Source organism: Megalops cyprinoides, chromosome 1 (genome assembly GCF_013368585.1).
Source record: "Megalops cyprinoides isolate fMegCyp1 chromosome 1, fMegCyp1.pri, whole genome shotgun sequence".
Taxonomy (NCBI): Eukaryota; Metazoa; Chordata; class Actinopteri; order Elopiformes; family Megalopidae; genus Megalops; species Megalops cyprinoides.
The window spans coordinates 69,089,249-69,112,393 of NC_050583.1; the positions used below are offsets into that span (position 1 = coordinate 69,089,249).

General features: G+C 38.8%; 1 protein-coding gene across 1 annotated transcript in view; it reads left to right on the top strand.

Moving 5' to 3' along the window:
• The first annotated feature begins 4,926 nt into the window (after positions 1-4,926).
• LOC118787838 (polypeptide N-acetylgalactosaminyltransferase 2-like) overlaps positions 4,927-23,145 on the top strand; it is an 89,685-nt gene continuing 71,466 nt past the window's right edge. The window contains exon 1 of the mRNA XM_036543555.1: positions 4,927-5,154. Within this exon, the coding sequence (XP_036399448.1) occupies positions 5,059-5,154 (96 nt within the window). The 5' untranslated portion in view covers positions 4,927-5,058. The remainder of the gene's footprint in view (positions 5,155-23,145) is intronic.

Sequence of the window (23,145 nt, forward strand, 5' to 3'; positions counted from 1 at the left end):
GAGGTTTGGACACCCCTGGTCTATATAATTCAATTGAGTTAAGTACATTATACAACTTAAGTATTCTCTGTAATTCTATCTGCCCAGTGCCGACCAGAAGCAGATGGGCTCCAGGTTCTGCTCAAGGTTTTTTCCTGTTAGTTAGGGAGTTTTTCCTTGCTATTGTTGCCTTAGACAAGCTGGGTGGCCAGGGTGCGGTTGAACCGCTCCACCAGCCCGTTGCTCTGGGGATGGAGTGGCGTCGTCCGCGTCTTCTCGATGCCCAGCCGCCGGCAGACCTCTCCAAAGACCTCAGCCTCGAAGTTCCGCCCCTGGTCGCTGTGCAGCTCCTCCGGCGCACCGAAGCAGCAGAACATCTCGCTGACCAGACATTTGGCTGTGGTGGCGGCGCTCTGGTTGGGAGCCGCGTACTCCTCGGGTCAATTCGTGAAGTAGTCCATGGCCACAAGCACGTAGCGGTTCCCCTGGTTGGTGGTGGGGAAAGGGCCCAGGACGTCCACGCCTACATTCTCCATTGGGGCCCCCACCTGGTACTGCTGCAGGGGGGCATGGGAGCGCCGGGTTGGCCCCTTCTGGGCCTTGCAGGAGTCACAGCAGCGGACATGCAGCTCAACGTCCTGGCGATACCCCGGCCAGTAGAAGCAGCCCCCTTGCGCGGGGTTCGGAGAAGAATGACGCAGAGCGTTGCTTAAAATTGGCCAACCAGCCATTTACTAGCAACACAACACAAGAACTCAACACTAGGGAAAAGGGGAGGGACTAACTATACACACTACGAACCACAGTCACAGTGGGCAACTTTGTACATATACGAATGTTCAGTCCGCAAAGCATGCTGGTCGGGCTCTGTCATTCCCCCAACACGTCACAATATGTTCCAATTCGTTTTGGATTGTTACAATCAAGTATTACTTTCCTTAATAACAGTCCACCCTCCCAAATCAAAAACAACCAGCATGCACATAATTTGCAATTAAACATGATATTTTCATTGCGTGTAATTGTAACACAAAGGCTCTTTGAATAAAAGACCATTCATTTTATTCTATGTGGATCACCACCCTCTTTGGTTTTAATGCATAATGGCAGGCAACAGCCATAATTGAAATCAAAGTGACAAGGAGCATTAATGATTGATGAGTAAAAATATTTTACAGGTTTTTCTGGGGACAAGCCTAGATCTGCTATTCCTGTTTCAAAGTCAGTTCCTCTGCCAATAACAAATGACTCCCATCAATAATACCATTTGTAGAAGGTGGTGAGGCCAGGTGAACCTTTGGATATAAATATTTCTTTCAGTAACCCCAAGGGAGTGTCTCAAACCCTAAAATTAAATACACAAGCAGGAATACATCAACATTCATTGATGCATTCATTGAGTCATTCATTCTAACAGGGAAAAATACAGTTGATTGCCTATAAAGGAAAATATCAACACTGCATTTAGAAAGATTAATGCATGAATTGAAAGTGTTCAAAAATAATCCCAAAAACAAAAATAGGCCTTTATGTTTAATTGAAGAGGTTTTAATAATTTTGCCAAAATATTTACTATACAGTGAATATATGAGTACAATAAGGAATCAAGTGTATATATTTTGCAATGAGAGAAAGTAAGGAACCTTAACAATTAATGCCATAAATAGCATTCATGAAAATAATGTAATACAATTTTTCTGATGAATGGCCCACCATAATCATGACTGAAAATATTCAAAATCCCCTTTTATATTCCAGTTAATCTGAATTTAAATGGAAGTTCAGATGTCAGGAGGAACATGTGCCTAGTTTTTCATGGAAAAAAAACACGAATTTACACAAACAGGAAATGGGATGAGTAATTTTCCCAGCGTGCAGCACACTTTGAGCAACAGCCTCAAAGCTCTTGGTTGTGGCATAGTGGTGACATCATATGCCCCCACCCACCGAGAGCTACACACTAATCACATCGTTTATTAATGTTACACCATCTGTTCCCTTTCGACTGGAGCTATGAGTCGACCACTTAGAGAAAAGCTTTGGTAAACTCCTTCTGTCTCAGGGCAGAACCCTAAGGCTTCACAGATTTCTGCACTGTGTTTTCCACATTTTCACAAATCTAAATAATTATGATCTCTGCTGACATTTCATGCAGAAAATGTCAGGTCAACACATCCTAAATTATATCAGTATTGTACAACAGAGGCTCTAAGCACAAGTAAATATATAGATGAAAGAACATTTTGAAGACTGGAAAATGCAGTATTGTATATAGAGGTGCATGTTTAAGAGATTATGAAATGTAAGAGATAGTGCATTGCTAATATGCAGGTAGTTAATTGTACCAAGTACTAAAGTGGGCACAAAGCTTTTCTCTAAAAAGGTTTGCATTGCACTGTTGCAATATCACATGTGGAATTTCTGCTTCTTAGATATAAAGTTGCAGTGGCATCCACTGGAGATAGACATGGGCCTTGCTTTTGTTGTAGTTCAGATGTCAATTATGTACTATAAGAAACTGATTAGATGACAACTTCAGTCACTTATTCTCCCAGGTGTCAATCAGCTGCTGGGTGAAATGCATTTTCATTAGAACTCTGAAGCTTGTGGATCTCCAGGGGCTAGGAGCTGAAGTAGTGTCTACTCTGAGAATGGAGACCAGAAGCAACATGCAGAGCGGTGTGATTTAGAGGGTGTGTTCCTTATGCCATAAAGCACAGCAAAGAAAGGATGACGGGTAATTCAAGGCATTACTAGTTGCATATATTTAGATGTAAGTGTGCATTCCGTGTGAATGTACATTGAATATGGGTGTTGATCTTGCTATTTATAGAACACAAAAAGCATTTTTACTCTTTCAGCTCTAGCACCCATATGCTGCTTCATGCACCACTGTGACCAGAGGGGAAAATAATGGCACCTCAACCTCAGGCCATTTGCACCTTGGGGGAACTTACAAGGTCTGCAATGCTTAACAAGATAGGTGCTGTGAAGAGTTGTAACACAAGACAACTACATTATATGGACAAAAGTATTTGGACGCCTGACAATTACACCAACAGAGACTGTAATGACATTGTGTTCAAATACATATACTTTAATATGGAGTTGGTCCCCCTTTTGCAGCTATAACAGCTTCCACTCTTCTTGGAAGGCTTTCCACAAGATTTTGGAGTGTTTCTGTGGGAATTTGTGCCCATTCATTCTGTAGAGCATTTATGAAGTCAGGCACTGATGTTGGACGAGAAGGCCTGGCTCACAATCTCCGTTCCAGTTCATCCCAAAGGTGCTCGATGGGGTTGAGGTCAGGGCTCTGTGCGGGCCAGTCAAGTTCTTCCACACCAAACTCATCATACCTTGCTTTGTGCACTGGGCCACAGTCATGTTGGAATAGAAAAGGGCCTTTCCCAAACTGTTGCCACAAAGTTGGAAGCATAGCATTGTCCAAAATGTCTTGGTATGCTGAAGCATTAAGATTGCCCTTCACTGGAGATAAGGGGCCTAACCCAAACCCTGAAAAACAGGTGTGGCCAAATATTTTTGTCCATATAGTGTATATAACAATATTTTAACTGGAGAAGAAGAGTGCCAAAATATAAATACCTGACCAATTTATAGTTAGTCATTTGTAACTGAATAATTGTAATGTGTAACATCTGTAACTGAATAATTGAGTTATTCTCAATGCCTCAAGAGATGTTTGGAAGTAATTACAAACCCAACTTTGGTACTTCTATGGCACAATGTGGGGACATGCTTTGTGACAATTATTTCAATCATTTGATGTATGGAGGATGATATGATGTAATTAGTAAAAGGCACTCCCAATTAATTTTATCTTGCGTGTTGAGTATATACACCAGCGTTCGAACTATACCTTAGTATTGAAAAAGACTTTGCAGTTTAATGTGTTTATACAATTCTGTGTACTTGACAAGATATACTTATGACAACGTTTTATGTAATCATGGGTGTTTTCATTGCAGGTGTTTGTTGGATTTCTGCATCCCACAAATCAGACTGAAAACAGTCTGGATCGCCAGCTCCTGGAATCACAAATGCCAGGCAATGGTGAAGTGCAAGCCAAGGAGCCATAACCGACATGAAAATAATGGGTTTGTCGATTATTAGAATTGTGCAAAAGCGATAAGATATAATCCTCATCTTTACACTAATGACACTGCAGTTTGCAATAATCAGAGGTGGACACCCCGGCTTCAGAAAGTCCTGCCACGTATTTGTTCCACCCATAAACTAAACAAGGTGATTTCACTAATTAGCTCCTCTACCTGGCTGAAGAGTTTTGCTAATTAAATTCAGCTGGTGTAGTGCATGGGTGGCATAAATACGTGGCAGGACTTTTACTTTCTGGAGCTGGGGTGTCTACCTCTGGCAATAATTACTAGACGTCAGAGGAAACAGTATCCCACAGTCCTGGTCCAAGGGACCAAGACTCCAAGCTGGTTTCCATTCCACTTGAGCCCTTAATTGTTTCATTGAGCTGCGGATTGCATATTTATCTGGGTCTGACAGCTCACGGGCGAACAAACGATATTAATCAGAATATTTGCATTGCTATAATCATAGTTCAGCTAAAACAAAATCACTTTCCGATTTATTAGACAATCAGCCTCGAACACAGTCTGCGCCTAGCAATACAAATCGACGTAACTTCACCTCAGGCTCTGACTACTCATGACTAGACCTTAAGTTTCAAGCTACCTTGCAAGAAAAAAAATCCCCTCAGAAATGGGTTGGCTGTGACAAGCTAACTAGGTAGCCGAATCACAATATCCAACAGGTCTCCCTTTCTGCTCTGTCTCTGCGAAGTGAGAATGGATTAAGCCGGTTACCCTTTCCCCTTTAACCCCGTGATGTTGGCTGTTTCCTGCTCTCAAAATCCCAACTGTGCAGCTGGAGCTGCACTGAACACAGTACCAGCGACAAGACAGCTAGACAGTTTGCTTGTTAGCAGTAGGGTTTCTGACATCGGGGGTTTAGCTAGCTGGCTGTTCGAAAGCCGCCAGACCGACACATAGCCTACTCTAACATCGGTGTCTTAACATTCAATTCACAGCTATGCGAAGGAAGTCTAGGATATTACTATGCTTCGCCGTTCTATGGGTGCTTGGCATCGCTTATTATTTCTATTCGGGAACAGCTATGAATCGCAAGGTAGGATTGTCAACACTTTTCTTAGAAATTAGAAACAGAAAGAGTTCGGCTCTAAGGTTTAGTGCACAGTTTTCTGTGGAAATAGAGTTAATCATTTGAGCTTTGAGGTACGTCACATTTTATTAGACTATAACAAGTAAGACAACGAAAGCTGAAATTCATGAAGTTGCTAGGTAGGCAACGTTATATGGCTGTAGCTAGCAAGCTACTTTGTCTCACGGAGTGGTTAGCTAGCTACACTCTTAGTAATAACGATATCGATGTATAGTCGACAAGCTAAGATTGCAGACTGTGAAAAGCCTGCAAATTAATTTGGCAGAGGAACAAGGCATTTCATATCTGTGTCAGTGTCGTTATCAATGTTGCTGTTACACTTGTTGCTGTGATTAGCTAACTAACTAGCGATAAGTTTAACTCGCTAACCAAAGTGTCGGATTAAATTCCTTCATCGAAATGGTCATTTTGGCTTCGCTGGAGTTAAAGCAGCTGGTCTTCCCAGCCCGCTACGCCACAAAGAATTGATGAACTGGTCAGCGAAATCATGAGCTTGTTAGAATTTTGGTTGTTCACTCTTTCATATTGCACATTCCATCTACAATGCTATTTTGGAAGTATCGAATTTGCTCTGTTAAGTGGTTTGAATATGATTAGCGATACAGCAAAGCGCATGTAATTGGTTTTGCGAAAATATAGCTGGGTCAATGTAACCAAGATAACGAGCTAGCTACAGTTATCTTCGAAAAAAAAGTGTTTTCTGAAGTTGGGGACGAAGCTGATTATGTAGACTATAGTCCCTCTTTCTTGTTTAACATCCTGATGCAAGATGTTTCCGTCTGTATGGGATTAACCCCTGCATTCCATTTGATGAAACAAATGAATCTCAATTCCGAATGAAATCCGAATCTCAATTCCGAGAACAGGGAACAATGCCGAAGACTTTTTAGATAAGACCGAGTCATGATTTAAAAGAATGGAGATAATGAGAAAGGTTGCTGTCGACTTTGAGCTGGAATACTCGATGGTTCATTTTTCTCTTTGTCAGTAAAATTTCCATCAAGTCACAGCTGAAGACGCATTATTACCGTACCCAGTTGCAGGCGATTGTTTCGCTGAAGGGGCTTAACTGATATAACGAATAATTACTGTTTGAATCATACTTAAGATGAAGGCTGTGTGCTGGTATCTTGCACTGTGGTCTGCCTTACCGTAGACAGGTACCACGGTCTCAATCATAATACAGAAGTTTCGAATATGTACTATATAATAGTTTATAAACAGTTCTGTAGTTTTGAACTTATGATTCAGATTTGTGGTAAATATAAAAGACATGTTCTTGAAAAACCAAACAAGCAGTCGAAAAACCCGACCCTTTCATTCCATTTCAGGAAGTTTTCCTTCCTGTCTGATTACATCCAAAGGTATTTGTTAATTGAGTACATCTGTTAGCTTTGTACTTTGTCCTCTGTTGCTGTCCCTCCCCTCTAGTACGTTTCCTCTACCGTTTGATGAAAACGTAAAGCAAGATTGTGGCGTGTAGAGTACCTACATTTGCTGTCCTTCATTAGTGAAGGTCTGCACAGGTGTTAGGCTCCCTTGGCAGGTCCTTTCCCAAGTCTACATCCAAAGGTTTAAAGCCTATACAGAAAATGTACAACAAAATGTTTAGATCAGATCATTTATATTATAAGTAAGCAGTTGTAATTGAATTGCTGCAAGTGGTCATTTTAAAGTTAGAATTTTGAGCTTGTAACACGATGGATCTTCTACCCCCTTTGAAAAAGTCATATGCATGAGCATGGTAGACTGGCCTCTATGTTGTCATTTTCAGGGAAATCAACCCAACAGCAGTGCTCAGGTCAGCATGCTGATCAAGGAGAATTCAGGGCATATGATAGAAGTGTTTAGGGAGCCATTGCAATCTTCTCCTTCCTGCAACTGCAGTGATGTGTAGTCTGTACACTGCTGTTCATCTTCGCTCTCTCTCCTGCAGAAAATTTGGGATAATCTATTTATATCCTCTGGATTACTCACTAAAATGTGTGCTGTTGAATAACTGTCTCTGCTTGAGCTGAGTGGTTCACCTTCATCTTTGAACTGTGTGCACACTGTATTATAAACAGGTGTCTGAACTTCTGTCTCCTCACAGTGAAGTGATCAGAGTTTTTCCTTTGCATTAGAAGAGGAAGACGTGGTACTAAGATCAGGAAAAGAGAGTTTTCGGTTACTCAGTGTCAGTTTAGATGATTGGGAACTGACAGTTGTGTCAACACAGCTGGTTTGCTAGTAATTATACAGATTCTGTTTTTGTCACCAGATTATGTGCATTTTTTCTCTGCCACACTTTGTAGTCATGACTGCATTTTGAATCATATGTGTCCTACATTTTATGCAGGATATTCAGAGATTACTCATTGAACGGCAGATTACAGGACCATAGTCTTATTTCTTAGCTAGCTAGCATTGTTTATCCAGCTAACCTCAAGCTTGCCTGTTCACTGACAAACATTTAACACAGTATTTATGTGAATGTGCACATCAGTGGCTCTGACAGGCAGTGTATGCTTAAATGCAGAATTTTTTTTTTTTTAACAGAGGTATTTGGAACAATTTCTCTACTCTTATTTTCAAGTGGGATGTTGAAATTTTAATTGACTCCAAATGGATTTAACATGGATATCACAATGAATTTGTTTTCTAAATATGTCACGCTCCTAGTACATTTGAACATGTGAAAATTTCTGCCTTGGTTCCTTAATTTGCACAAATGGACATGTAATAAGCAATTAAGTATAGCAGTTCCTAAGACAAGGCATATTTTTTCTTGAGCTTCAGTAGGTGTAGGGTATATGTAGTTTTTCTTTAAAATTATATGTCAGTAGACAGCTATTGTTGGCATGTTCATGTCCATGAGACTTAAGATAAGGAATCAGTTAAATCCACTCATTATCTGGAAGCTAGACACAGCCTTTTTCATTTTACCATAAAACAAGTGAAAGGACTGACTGAATGTCAAGCTGGGCAGCATTTCCAAAAAAGGCTTAAGTGACGGTACCTTTTGTGGGAAATATTCCTGTGTCTAAGAAATGTTTCTGAAAAAAAAACATCCCATATCATGTGAACTGGATTATTGATAGAGTTCAGTAGCAAAGCTTGGATGTGGCATACCACCCTCTGAATTTGTTGAGTGGGTTGGAGGAGGCTTAAATTTGTGATCATTTTCCATTGGAGCTGCATGCAAAATAGCAGAAGCAGAAGTATCACTCTTGTTAACTGCAATACCACGATGATTTAAAACAAAGTACGAATTGAAAATATAGTTGCAAGCAGCAATTACAGGGGCCAAGCAAAAAAGTGGCCACAGTCATTAGCACTGACCTCATAATTTTCGCTAGATGAACAAGCATTAAGTGAGCTGTAACAGGGTGAATGTTGTTCATTGTTCATTGTCATTCATTTGTTGGCATTGTGGATTATGTGGTCATGTGATTGTTCTGTATAACTCTCAGGCATGTCTGTTCCTTAGAGTGGGAAGGAACACTCTCCCGTATACGAACACGTTTCACCATAGATTCCTCTGATGTTTTTCCCAAAAGAGCTGGCTTTCTTTTAATATATGAAATGCCTGAAAGGAGAATACACTAACATGAATCCATGTGTGAGTCCTACCAAATAGGCCAGACACAAGCAGAGTATGATTTTTGAATAAGAAATATAATGTTGCGCAGATGCAGTTCCTGTCCAAATACATCCCAATCACAAATATCAAGCTTTCTCTAGAAACATATGGGAGTCTCCCTCTGACATATCTATGGGACATAATGGACTGCTGCAGTGGAAAACAAATAAAAATGTGGTCAAATTAGGAAATAACCCTTCACACAGCATCTCAGTCTTTCAGATGTATCGTTCCAGTAACATATCACCAAAAGACAGCAATTCTGGGATTTTCAAAAATGCAGCACCCTGAAAATTATTTATTTTGTAGCTCACACAGAGCTGTGAAAAAATGTCCATGTGGTGGCACAGTGTAAATTGTGCCCTGTAATAAATTTAAAATTTCACAATACTCGGACTTTAATAGTAGGGGTGCAACGAAACACAAAACTCGGATCGGATCATTTCTCGCATCAGCAAAAAAAATAAATAAATAAAAGGGAGACAAATATAACTCTTTTTCCAGTTATTACTTAAAGAACTCTTAAAGCAAGGAACTTTTGCCCATGGTCCTAAATGAAAACAACATTCAAGATGTCCAATGTTTAAATAAAATCTTAGAATAAAATATTCAATACTCAGTTGTTAAATTAAAGTGCAATATGAGCGCTTGTTCTGCTTTTCTTCGGCTGTATCCGAAATTGCTCCCTACTCACTATATAGTGCATATATACATTTTACACTTGATCGCTGGACTTAACTGCCAGCTAGCTAGCTAACATTAGTTTCAACTAATTTGAACAGATGAAGCTGGTTGCTAGTTCTTTCATTAAGTTAGCTAGTGATAGCTAAATAGGTAGCGGTATTATTGAGCTAGCAGGCTAATGTCAGTTGCAACTAGCTAGTCACTTAGCTGGCTAGCTGGCACAGTTAGACGCAAAGATGTTCATACAAATGCTCAAATAAACTTGCAGACATAAAACTATATCCAGAAAATTATTAATTTATTATATGACTGTAAATAGTGAGTGAACGAGTGAGCGATTTCAGATGCAGCCTACGTCTTCGCAATGCTTCTGTTAAGTAAGGTTGCTGGTTTTTAAAATAGCACTTGTGTCTGTTCACTTTTCATCTTTGCAACTCTGTATCGAGATTTATGGAATTATTACTTTAAAAAGTAACAGCAGCAGTAAAACTGTATTTCACACTAATATGGTTGAACTTTGCAATTAATCCGCGGTTCACATGCATGCCCCGGGGGGGCGTACGGATCATGGATCAAATCCGGTCCGTTACATCACTATTTCATAGAATTGGTCAATATTGCCCCATATATGAACCTGGAATGGGAGTAGTAGGGTTTAGAACAGTCTTCTCCACAGAGCTGCGGTGCAAGAGAGAAATCCCTGACCTGTGAGTTGTATGTGGTTTTTATGTGTTTTTATAAAAGTGTTAAAGAAGCAGCTTGGCCCCTGTGGAGAGCTGCTTCCTCTGTGAATGGCCCTTGGTGAAGAGGATGCTCTCTGAAACCAAGTTCAATTATTATACATTGATGTGCAGATGGGTGTAATCTGCTCTTGGTGTATTGCATCAGGTATCTTGGTGATCAGTTGAAATGATGTAATGCTCACCAAATGCCAAGCTGATATGGCATCATGAAAGATGGCATTGCCTTCTAAGAATCATCAGAAAATGGAGAAGCAGTACTTGTTTCTGTTCCTCCATGTGGGTCTCATTGCATCACCATAGCACTGGGTCTTTAAATGCATCTTTGTCAGTATTCTTAAATTCAAATTTTAAATAAAGTGGGTGATATCAGTGTGGTACACCCAAGTCATTCACATGCTACTGCAAAATTAGTTCCTGAAGTTACTGATTTTGGAATGGTTTATTAACTGCATTATGCCTGGTGCACACTAGAGGATTTTCAAATCTTAACTGGTTTTAAAAACGTGGGAGACCACAGACATAACGACAGATTTAACCAATTTTTAATATTTTAATCGTAAGAATGCACACACCAGACGATTTAGTCAAGACGCAGGACCACACACTTGGCGTTTATACTAAACTATTTCAGAGCACTGATTCCAGGGACTTGGGATCTCACAGAAACTCAGGAAACAGTGGATGAAGTCATGGCCGAGAAGACGGAATCAGCATGGTGTATACATTTTGCAGCGCGAGCTGGAGTTGAGTTGGAAATAAACTTCTATTGTTGGTCTCAAACGGGGCTAGTGCAAGCTACTGCTACAAACATGTTTGATATTTACGATTCAAAATCAGGGAGTCTCCGATCAAGTCGGTAACATTAAGATTATGTCTGTAAACCCCTCACACTACAGGATTATTTGGGTAGACCAGCCTCGGGAGCGCCCCCGCGATTGTTGGGAGGGGTGAATCGGACCCAAAATTGGCCCAGTTATCCTCTAGTGTGGAGCCAGCATTAGGCAGCATCTTATGATCAAATGTGGATTAATTTACTTATTGCACACACTCATGACTCAAAACACAGTCATTTCTGATGCCTGTATTTTAGAGCAAAATTCCATTGTGTACACAGATGTTTAACTTGTGATTGCTAAGATATTTCAAGGAAACAGGTGCGAAGGAGAAAATAGAAGAGGTTAATTTTTTGTGAATGAATACAAGTGCCATGAATACTGCATGACTGGGTTTCCTTGGGAAAACAACACCATGGAAGAACAGTATCTGATCCTACTAAAATGTCTAACTGCACATAAATATGTGATACGCAGTACCATACTTTCCTGCAAGGGCTTCAAAGACAATGAAGGTAGAACTGAAACTCACGCATAGGCATTGCATGGTTGTTGTAAACTGTGCCCCTAAAGAGATGAGTATTATAGGACAAAAAAACTATTCCTGTGTTATACACCAAAAAGATATTTTGTGCATCGAGCACCTACTGAAAACTGGGAACCGGGGTATTTTTGTAAAGGTGGCATAACTAAACATGCACAAGAAGCGTTTGTGATTTATGTCATAGTAGGAGAACAAGGAGACAGATTCCCTCTAGCTATTGCACACTCCCACAGTATTTCTTTAAAAGACTGTAGGGGGAGAGCTGCAATCCTGTTTATGGGCAACACAAACAAATGTTACTTAATTTGTGGAATTTGATCAGTATAAGGTAACTTATACCAGTAATATGTGTGGGAGCTTTTATCAGTTGTTTATTCAGTTTTAAGGAGGACAACTCCTCTTTTTGAAATGGTGAAATAAATTTTTTGTATCCTTCACGTCTGTACTGATTAATTTATAGACTCAGCAGTTGTCATGGAGTATGTGAGTTCCGGATTTTGCTCGTTGGCCTGATTTCGTTGGCCAAATTACACCTGACAATTGTACAGCTTTTTCTAGTTTAACACAACATCCATACTGAACAAGTCCATACTGAAGATTGTAGTCAAAACACTGGCAAACACTAGCATTTTATTCATCGGATTGGAGTTGCAGCAAATGCAGTGTGCAGTACCGAGCCAGTACTGATTTTTTTTTTTCTTTCTTAGAAACTTCCATAAAAACAGAACCTGTCAGTTTCCCCCTACAGTATTGATCTGTATTACCAAAACACCAAAGGTCAACCCCCAGACAAATGTTGGAAGATCTCATGCTGGTGAATAAATTAGTGTTTCAAAATTTTTTGCTTTGTATGTTATCAGCCAGTCTTTGCCTGGAGGGCTTGTTGATCATATGAAATAGTGTTAATACAATCTAGCTGCCACCTTGTATCATTTTCTGCATCCTTGATTGCATAATATCATCCAAGGCCATATGTACAAGGCTGTGCCTTTATGAATATGTAGTAACAATTTAACAGTTGTGAGTGTTTTGGCAATCAAGAAATCTCAACAATCTGAGAAGCATTTTCTTTGGCTCATCTCCATTTTTTGGTGCTGCTGTCCTGTTTCTTAGCAAGGTTTTACTATGTTTGTGTTGCTGTTTTTCCTGGCTCTCTTCCCAAACATTTATACACACTGAAAATGACATTCAGCTCTGTCCCTGTCAATATTTTCAGATCATGAACTGGGATATAGTCAAGGGGTTAAATCTTGACAATGGAAAAGGGTTTGGTAATATTTTTATTGATGGTGAGTGTGCAGGAACAGATTCTCAGTTTTTGAATTTAGTTTCTGTGTGGCAGTTCAAGGCTTATGAACAGCTTTCTTCAGATTTTCTTGTAAAGATATGGTGGATAAACCCAGTTAAAAAATATCAGAATCATGGCAAATGAGTTTCACAGAGAATATACGACAAACCATATATACCAAACCAAATTGCTCCTGCCCCTAAACAACCTGAAAATTATTCTCATTTATAGAATTTCCCTGTATTTTTTTGAAGCAGCAACAGAGCTTGTGCAAAGTTGTCCTGTGACAAATGGCTGCATTGTAATGTGCAGAACTGCTTTTGTAATCACAAACTTTGGCAGTGTCTTGTGTCCTAATGATCTTGGCTTTTCTTCCTTATGTCAGAAAGCATTTGTCAAAAAGGCAGCAAATAGTTATAGTGAGACTTCAACTCCCTGAAGCATGGATTGGTCTGTGTAATTTTTTTTCTCCAGTAACCTTCTTGTATATGTCCTAAATTCTGTCCAAGCCTGAGTGAGGAGAGTGTAATCGATCTCACTGGATTCAGTGATACACAACAGTGTGTTCATGGTGCAGTAAAGAACATGTTTTGAATCACACCTTCAGTGTCGCTATAATGTGAACTTCAGCTTATTCCTGAATGCCTGTTTCTCTGGGTCAGCGTCCTTGAAGCCTGGAATACAAGGCACAATTTTAGCCATGATAGTAGCTGTTGATGTAATTTTGCTGTGAAAATTGTTGAAACTCAGAAGGTGTACACCTCAATAGTACATTTGCACAACAGCATAGATTTTGCAGTGCATCTGATAATTACAAGCTACAGTATGCTCACTTGTGAGCACCCACAAGCTGCTGTTACCTTCCAGGAAGGTTGTAACATTTTTTTTTACAAAATCAGCTTGAGCATTGGCTTTTAGGAGCTGGGCTTACAAGACTGCCAATAGCCATTGATAACCAGCAGTGACTGTTCAAGAAGACTTGTTTTTCTGGATCAGTACTTACGCTGTGCTGATTTACAGATGTTTCTTTGTATGTTGATGGGTTACCATTTATAGTGTAAAGTTAAAACCCATATTGTTTCAACCCAGTGTTCAGCCAGTTATTGTCACATATGGCTTGGAAATCATAGCTGCATCTTGAGGTGGTAACAGTGAAGGGTGTGGCTTCCCCCATGAAATTTCACGCACTGAATGTGACTCCTCTGGTTCTAGAAAAGGATGTACAAGTCATTTTTGTTTTTAGGTGGCCTAGTAGGCTTTGTAATGGCTGAATGAATGTTCAAACACCTCAGTGGAACCTTGACCTACAAACTAGGGGTCGACTGATTATCGGCCTGGCCATTTATTGGATCCGATATTCAGCATTTGTACGATTATCAGAATCACTATTTTTTTATCCAATTGCTGATAAAATTAATTAATTTTAAAATGTGCTACTTTGGTTCTCATGCAGCTGCCTCTCTGTCTGTAGTCACCACTCTGTGGTCTCGAGCAATGTCCTGCCCACAGCACTGTCTGATTGGTTACACGTCAGGAGTAACAGCCTATCAACACTGAAGGCTACTGTGCCACAGACGGGCACAGAGGAACGCATCTGCAGACTGGAGCAGCTCCGGTGAGTAAGCGGAGCTGTGTTTCAAAGGTCAACAAAACATCACAATCCTCTACGCTGAAGTTGCAAAAACACCACAATCTTATGATCTATTTCTATGATGATAAGCATGCCCAGTTACACTGAAAATGCCTGAATAATGCACTTTGTTGCAGTGATATACAGTTAACTATAATGAGATAATAGAGTTTGTTTATGTAGCGATAGCTATATCTTTGAGTAACGCTGGTGCCAGTGGAGCTGGAACTTATTTTAGCTACCATATTCTGAACGTAACGTTACTGGCCTGTATGAGTTGGTGTTTTTATGCGTTATAGGTAGCCGATGGTCATAATAACATAAGCTGATGAGTCTCATAGGGCTAACTTGAATGCGATAGCGGACGTCAACAAGTTCATTTGTTGATCTATAATTTAGCCAGCTGACTGGCTGAGCACGCTGAGCAACTCTGCTTTCTGCACCACAATCTGGTGCTGCTGAATTGGGACTACTACTACTACTCAAATTTCAGTACAATTAAGTTTTACTAGTTTTATTTATTTTTACTTTATTTACTTTATAAAACTTTGGGGAGCTATTTTGTTTATTTTTTCATTTCTTTATTTATTAAAACTTTTCAGTTTAGTTCCTTTATTAGAAATGCTCCTGGGAGCTCCCTGCACTTTTTGTTTTAAGATAATGTTGAAAAGTTCTCTTTTAATTAAACATATGCTTAAAGGCATTTCAGTAAAGTTTTGTGTTGGAGTTTGTGTTTTAAATTTTGACACCAAGATTTTCATTTTTACTGCAAATGTATATTGGTTTCAAATATCTGTTATTGGTCTCCTTGATTACTAACAATTGGTATTGGCATCGGCCCTGAAGAAAAAAAAACATATCGGTCGACCCCTACTACACACTCATTCATAACAGATTATACTTTCAGCTTCTGTAACTGTAATTATGTGCATTTTAAATATACATATTATATAAATATACATAAATATGAAAGAAGCCAGCAATTGGCTAATGAGTTATACCTGTAACCAATTAAACCTGTTTAAATACAGGTGTGTAGCCACTTAATGTGGCTAGTTGCCTTTGTATGTGAACTTAGTGCTCAGGTTCAGAAAAATACTTTGATTGTGTTTACATTCTAAAAGTGTTTTTGTTTCTTAATAAACTATATAAAAATGTAATTGTTTTGTAACAGTTTCCCTAAGGATCAGTGGTTGTTAGTTTTTAACTGTGTGACAACACTTCATTTAAACAAATGCCTTTTTTCAACATTGTTTAGCCTAATTTTTAGCCAAAATGCAGTTGAAATTGGGATCTTGTCTACAGACTAGTGGTGGTTATAACAAAACATACATGTAAGGAAGACAAGCATTTCACAGCAGCCTATTTCAAAACATTTTTATTTTTTAGGTAAGATAGTAATGCCATGTCTGTAGAGATCCCTATCCCCGTCTGTCATTGTTTGTCTCTATTTTCTAAGAATCTTGTGAATTTATGACTGAGAGTGCAACTATAACAAAATGTGTATTTCCTTAGTACCAAACATGGGTGGTGTATATATACCTAGTTTAATCTTATGGGCCTCAGAAAGCTATGAGTTAAGTCTGACATGGAGCCGATTTCTCTGCTAGCATGTATTATTATACTGCTGTTTGTATATTCCATAACAAGTTAACCGAGTCCTTGTATTGAAGGGCTTGGGTTTCATTGCTTCAGGAAAGACATGATCCAAATAGTGTTTGCTTGTTGCAGCAGCTGGCCAGTCTTCTAGAAGGGAAAGCTGAGAGCAAGCATTAATGAACATGGGACCAAACACTCTGAACTAAAACCAAACCAATCTTTGGATGAAGATTTGTATGTTACCACTTGAATGTCGTTACTATTGAATTTCGCAATATCGTAATAAAAAATGTCTTGATACCATCGTGGGGCTGTGACGAAAACTACCAGGATATTACATGGTTATTTCGCTAGTATAGCTGCGTTCTACTGTCTCTCCTTGTCAAATTGTATTGTTTTTGTTTTGCAATTGTACCAGGGGCGGTTTGTTCCTTAGGGCGGGCGGGCAACGCACCACCAAAGGGGGAAAGGGAGGGAATTTTTCTATCACATTCTACCACAGTGTTACGCTAGCTGTGACTGTTCTAGACAGTTTGTCCTGCCTCTGAATATCACAGTCCAATCAGCATCAAGTCATGTTCCGTGGAGTACTGCCCCTTTGGGGGATTTCAGTCTGGTTGAAAATTGCCCAGATCACTCTGATAGACTCTCATATTAACTACAGGCACTGGACTGCAATCTGTATGAGTTCGGGTTGGGCTTGCGCTCACGTGCTTTTGTCATATGTAACCTGGTGTAGGGATCGCCGGGGGAGACAGCAATCTTGTCACATTCAAGGTCAACATGGCTAATGTTACCTCAGCTCAGAGCAACTTGATCGTGTCATTAAGAGAAATACCCTTCAGTCGTCGTAGTAATGATAAATTGGCAACTAAAGAATTAGGACTACCCAGACCAAATTTAAACATCAAGCAAGTATCTACAAAGGGGGGAAATCGTATAATCAGGGATTTTTGCGGAGCTGGTATGAGTGGAAAACGTGGCTAGCAGGCTGCGAAGTAGCTAACGCTTTGTTTGCAATGTGACAATGTCTAGTTAGCTAGCTGTTAATTTACCCATTGAACGGGTCACCTTAGCCATCATCGCAACAATTGTTTTGCAGGAGCCGCCACTGAATTGTACATACATAGTTCAATCATTCATTGCCAAAGACAATTCATGCGAATTTTTGCACATGCTTAGGTCATGTCTGGCTACTTATATTTTATTTTATTAAAGAAGGAAAGCAGAAGCACTTTAAGTTAACAGGAAAAACAAATTTATACGAATAAAAAAAATGCTGATTTATTATTTAATAAAGGACATTTTTTCAGATCATTTTTCTTTGTTTTTTTAATATCGTTATTTAAATGATGGCTGCTGCCTTATGACTGCTTTGGATGGACATATTTTTCCTCTTCTGGAACAAAGGGAAGCAATGTTGTCTAAATAGAAAACATGATAATGTTATGGTCTTTTTCTGCACATGATTTTCTTGTTTGATGAAGCCAAATTGGATTATCTGTTCCATTGGCATATAAGATGTAATATATTTGCTGTAAGGATTAACTGTGCTTTCAAAGATTGCCTGCCTACATCTACTAATTTCACCACTTATTGTATTATAATTTTACCAACTAATGCAGTATTACACTAGTAGGTAAAATCCCCTTTTTTTAGTTTACATGATACATACATATAGGTAAAAAGACGTTTATTAATCTTAGAACATTCCCACTCAAAATTCGCTCTTATTTGGAGATGTTTTGGGTTCATTTCATACTGTTCTTTGCAGGCATCGCATGAGTGGTCTTGCTTTGGTATTTTTGGAGGTCTTAGTAATCTGGCAAATCCACTAAATTCTACTGGACAGTAGTTGTGGTGGTGGCAAACGAACTGTACCGCTACTGTTTCTGTTCAGTGATGTCATGTCTCACAGTAGAGCTTGTGTACTATTCCCATCTCTGTTGGATTTGTGGTAGACCTGCATAGCATTGGATTGGACAGAATTTGTGTTGGCAGACTTGTTTTGAGCATATTGACTGGAAAATAAAGTTAACTTGTGCCTGTTAAAGGAGACTCCATTTTTAAAACAGACCTATGAACTTCCCTGCCTTTTTTTCCAGACTGCACAGCTGTATGTAGATATATTCCCTGCTCCAGCTAACTCTTCATGAAGATGGGCTCATCTCAATAGGATGCATTGGTTTGCGAAAGGGTGCTACTTATAACTGAGTAAAAACGTCTTCTGCATTTGAGTGACAAATAGTCCCTTCACTTGAGAATATGTGTTCTCTGAGCTGTATAGTTTGAAAAGCCTGAAGGTAAATCATCTGGACTCATAAATCTGACACAACAAAGGCATTGAAATTGTTCACAAAATATACACAAAATTTGAATATAAATAAAGGTTCAAATATGACTGAATTTCTGGTTGGTTTCTAACACTGAAAACTGAGCTCAGTAATGTTGTTTGCTTACAGCACGATTTATACTGTCTTGTTTAATTTAATTTGTCTAGTTTAATTTTTCATTAGAATGACATTGAAGATTACAGCTTGCAGCAAGATTGCAGGTTGCAGCATTTTGGGGACCACTAGAAGAAAGAATGAAAAAGATTGAGTGGGTTTTGCCTTCATTGTGAGGACAAGATCATGGTCAACATGAACTGACTGTAAAAATAAGAGTTGCACCATTAGCTCAGAGTTAACCTTTATGTTTTTTAGGATGTCTAGACTGCTTTGCTCTGCTCTTTGTTCTAAGATAAGTGTTTGCTCTCTGTACAATTAATGCTGCCTACTGGCCTCTGAAAAATGATCTCCAAAATTACTACTGCCATTACTGATCTTACATATCCGATCAGAAAAGGTCATTTTAATGCAGATGAACTAACTATGGTGTCTTATGGCAGGAAGGCGGGGCAGATCTGCTCACTGGAACAGGTGCACAAGTCCACTCTGAGCTGCGCTTCAAACACTGCATACTAGTTAGCAACCTTTGTGTTAGTCTTTAATATGCCTTCCATATTGGAAAGCCTGAAAAGCACAACCTAATATGGTTTTGGATTTGACTTGTTAAACCTGGAATGGAATATTTCAAAATGTGTGTTATTTGTTAATTCTTTATTTGTTACACAAGCTGCTTGAACAGTTGAAAAGTTATTTCATACAGTGTACAGTGTTCATACGGTGTACAAGCCTCTTGTTAGCCTTTCTTTTTCAGAGTCACTATCTCTCTTCTTGCTTGTTAGCTTGTCATCAGATACAGACAGTTGCCCGGAGAGTTTTTGGATACATAGGCAGACCTTAAGAATAGGATTTATGATACTGTGCCTCATGTTTATAGTAGTAAAATTCCTGTTGAATTATAATGCATAATGTTTATTTAATCCACCTGCAAACCACTACCATGACAAATACAGAAAGCATGGTATGTGGAAAGAAACAGGAAGGTTGAGAAAAACTGTTAATTACTTTGAGTATCTTGGAGTTATGGTAAATACATTATGACCTTACAGGACAGCAACAGTTATCAATGGACTTTTTTAAATGGCTGAGTCGTAGGGTGGTGACACATGGTATAATGGTATACATGCTATAGCCTGTGCTTTTAAAACTTGTGTGGTGTGTCTTCCCTGGTCTCCTAGATTCTTATGTAGCCCAGTCCTAATGTTTATCAAGTTAACAGTTATTAGTGTTTTTCACAAATCACAGTGTGTCCACTGGCTCTTACATACTGTTACACACACTCTTACACTCTTGCCAGTTTCCTGTTTGAGTAGAAAACACCATCCAATGTATTTAGGGTATTTGAATTATTTTTGTAGTTATTTCATCAAAACTGCAATTTAGTTTACTGAAATATTGTTTAATTTCTGTCAGTAAAACATAACTATCTTACCTTAAAAATGTGTGGGGGTTGAACCCAATGTTTGCAATGATCTCTGATATGAATAACAACACAGTTTGCACTAATTACTTGAGGTTTAAAAAGCCTGCTTTGTATTGTAATATAATCACTGCCACTAGCCTAGACCATATTCTGTTTGAATAACAAAGCTCCATCCCATTCCATTCTCTATGATCTAAATGGTACAAACATAGTAGCATGGTAGCACTATATAATAAAGTGAACTCATGTTAAAAAAAAAAAAAAATTCAAACTTGTCAATAAAGTGCAAATGTGTCAAAGCTTAATACATTTAAGTTTTAATCTTATTCAGATGTACAAGATGTGAGTACATTTAACATTACATTAAGTGCATTAATGTATTTGTACTATATTTGAACACAAAGTACAAATGTGATAAATAATGTTTGAGTGAGGGGGGATTTTCCTTTTTTCCTGCCATTTGTCAGTTTTCCAGCTCGACCGACCTATAGATTCACCTGTGACCTTATAGACAAGTTGAAGAAGTTAATACAGAAATGGAACTAATGCGGCCTTGCACTTCTAAGTGGTGGTGCTTTAATTATTTTTGGTTATTTTTGTTTCAGAACACCTGTACTCACAAGCAGTGTATTGTAAAAATAATTTCTTTCATCATACTGCTGGTCCATTCCTAATTAACATTCAAGCTGTTGTACTACATAAATTAAGTAAATGAAGTGCAACTGATAAATACACAAAGTGTCACTGCTGTTATTTAATGGCATCTGTCATTATCTAATGAGATATTACTGTCACATAGTAATTGATTTTTATTACCGTGCTAATTGAAGTGTTTCATAATCGTTACCTGGTCTACTTTTAGTTTAACAAACTAAACTAAAAGTTTGTTTAACAAAGCCAATAAAGATAATTTGAATGTTGAATTTTCTTTTCCAGATTTTTTAAGGTCTTCTGTATTTGGGGTCATAAAGCCTTGTTAAATCTCTTGTTTCAAGTTTCCTCCTTATAAGGAATTAATAAAATCAGGTGAGCCTCACAACATTCAAGTGTTGGCTTGCCTGTTGCACATACGAGAGTAATTTCAGATCTGTAATGATTCTAGTTCAGTTGTCATACTAATTATTTCATTGAACAATTCAGAATGTAAAGGGTTAACAAAGGTGACAGCACTGTGGTTAACATAAGCAAATGCAAAAAAGGGGATTAGAAATATTGTTTCAACATAGTATTCTTCCAGTGTGTTCTTCTGGCTTTCCATCCCCAGGAAAAGATTTTAATTTGAAATGAGTGTTTCTTGGAAGCTGAGAGTAGAGGAGGTGACTATGTTCTGCATAACTTGTGCAGATAGAATTAACACCACAGTTCTGAGGACCTGATATGCATCTCATTCCATCAATTATTTTCAGGTTGAGCAAATGCTCATTGTCAAACATGGATAAAATCCTCCCCCTCTAAGTCCATCAAATCCCACTTGCCATCCTCACGTGTGCTTCAGAAGGGCTGGGGAAAAGGAGAGGTACTTTGATGTATTTTTAATAATCCTGATTTAGCAAGACATTTGAATCATTCTCTGGTAACCCATCACTGGACCAATTAAATGTGAAAAGAAGTTACATTCTATATTACAAATAGAAGCTTTCTGTCGTGCATGTTGTATGGATCAATACTGTAATGTCTTACAATTCCTCTGGTACTTTAGCTACATGAAGTAGAATAGAATAAGAGTAATTTCTTTATTGTCATTGTAACATCTACAACGAAAATTGAGCGCAATCCTCAACAGTGCAAAGGATCGATAAAAAAGCTAATAAATAATCTATAAAATAATTTTAAAAAGTAAGGCTATATAAAAAGTAAAAAAGGTAGAACACAAGTAAAAACACAGAGATATCTACATTCTGCCAAAAACAGTGCACAGATCCCTTATTGCAGAGTGAGAACCCTTATTGCACAGTGAAGAACCATGAACATTAATTGCACAGATCCCTTACTGCACAGTGAACGTGAACATTATGTTTTGTGGCATTTAAAGCTTGTACAGATATGGGATAAAAACTGTTTTGAGTTGGTTTGTCCTTGTTTTAATGGCTCTATACCGTCTGCCTGAAGCAGTTCGAAGAGAGAGTGACCGGGGTGGGATGTGTCCTTTATGATGTTATGTGCTCTCTTGAGGCAGGGGGAACTGTATAGCTCCTAAGTACAAGAACAATTCTCGTTTGTATGGCTTCTGTTAAAGTAGTCATAGGAGATGTGAAATGTGTTGTGGGTATTGTAGAATCCACACTGAATTTCTGTCTTTCTGGACAGGGGGAGTGGGGTCCCCCATTGTGGAGCAGCTTTGAAGACTGGAACCACAGCGTCAGTTAATTCTGACAGAGGAATCCCTGAATCTGCTTGCCACCTTTCACAGGCAATTGAGGCAGAATAATTCCACATGTGTTCCTCCCCCGTGTTTTCTGAAGTGCATATATTGGCCCACCGTGTATGTTATTGTTTCCCTCACAAAGCTCTGAATTACATTGGGCCCATGCTGTGCCTGACGTCTGCAGTCAACCACAGCTATTTGCCTTGCTTGTCAGGCTCCACCAGAGGATGTGGTGAGGAGGATGGAATATATTACTGTACAAAAATCGTTATACACTCAGACATGGCATGCTCCTGCTCTAGGTAAGGGTAAATTGCAGCAAGCACACAATATTTCTGTCTCGCTACACTGACCTTGTGCTCAGCTTCAGCACTGTCTGCATTGTATGACCTGTACACATCTTGCCCTTGTGCCTGTTTGCCTACTATATACACTTTTGTACGTCACTTTGGATAAAAGCATCTGCTAAATGAATAAACTACTTGATGCTGAAGGTAGGCTGTTCTGACATCATTTGCACTGGGAAAAAGATACACAGAGAGCCAAATGAGGATAATATGTAATTTATTTTACTGTTGTGTATTTATCCATACAGAAGGCCATCCCCTCTGTTTTTTCAACTGATTGAGAACTCTGAGAATAATCTCAATAATTACTGTCAAAGTCACAACAAGCCAGTAAATTTATTGCCTGATCACAGGTGATTCCCAAAATAACAAGCTTGTTTTTTAGCTCATATTACAATGTTGTGCTGTGCAT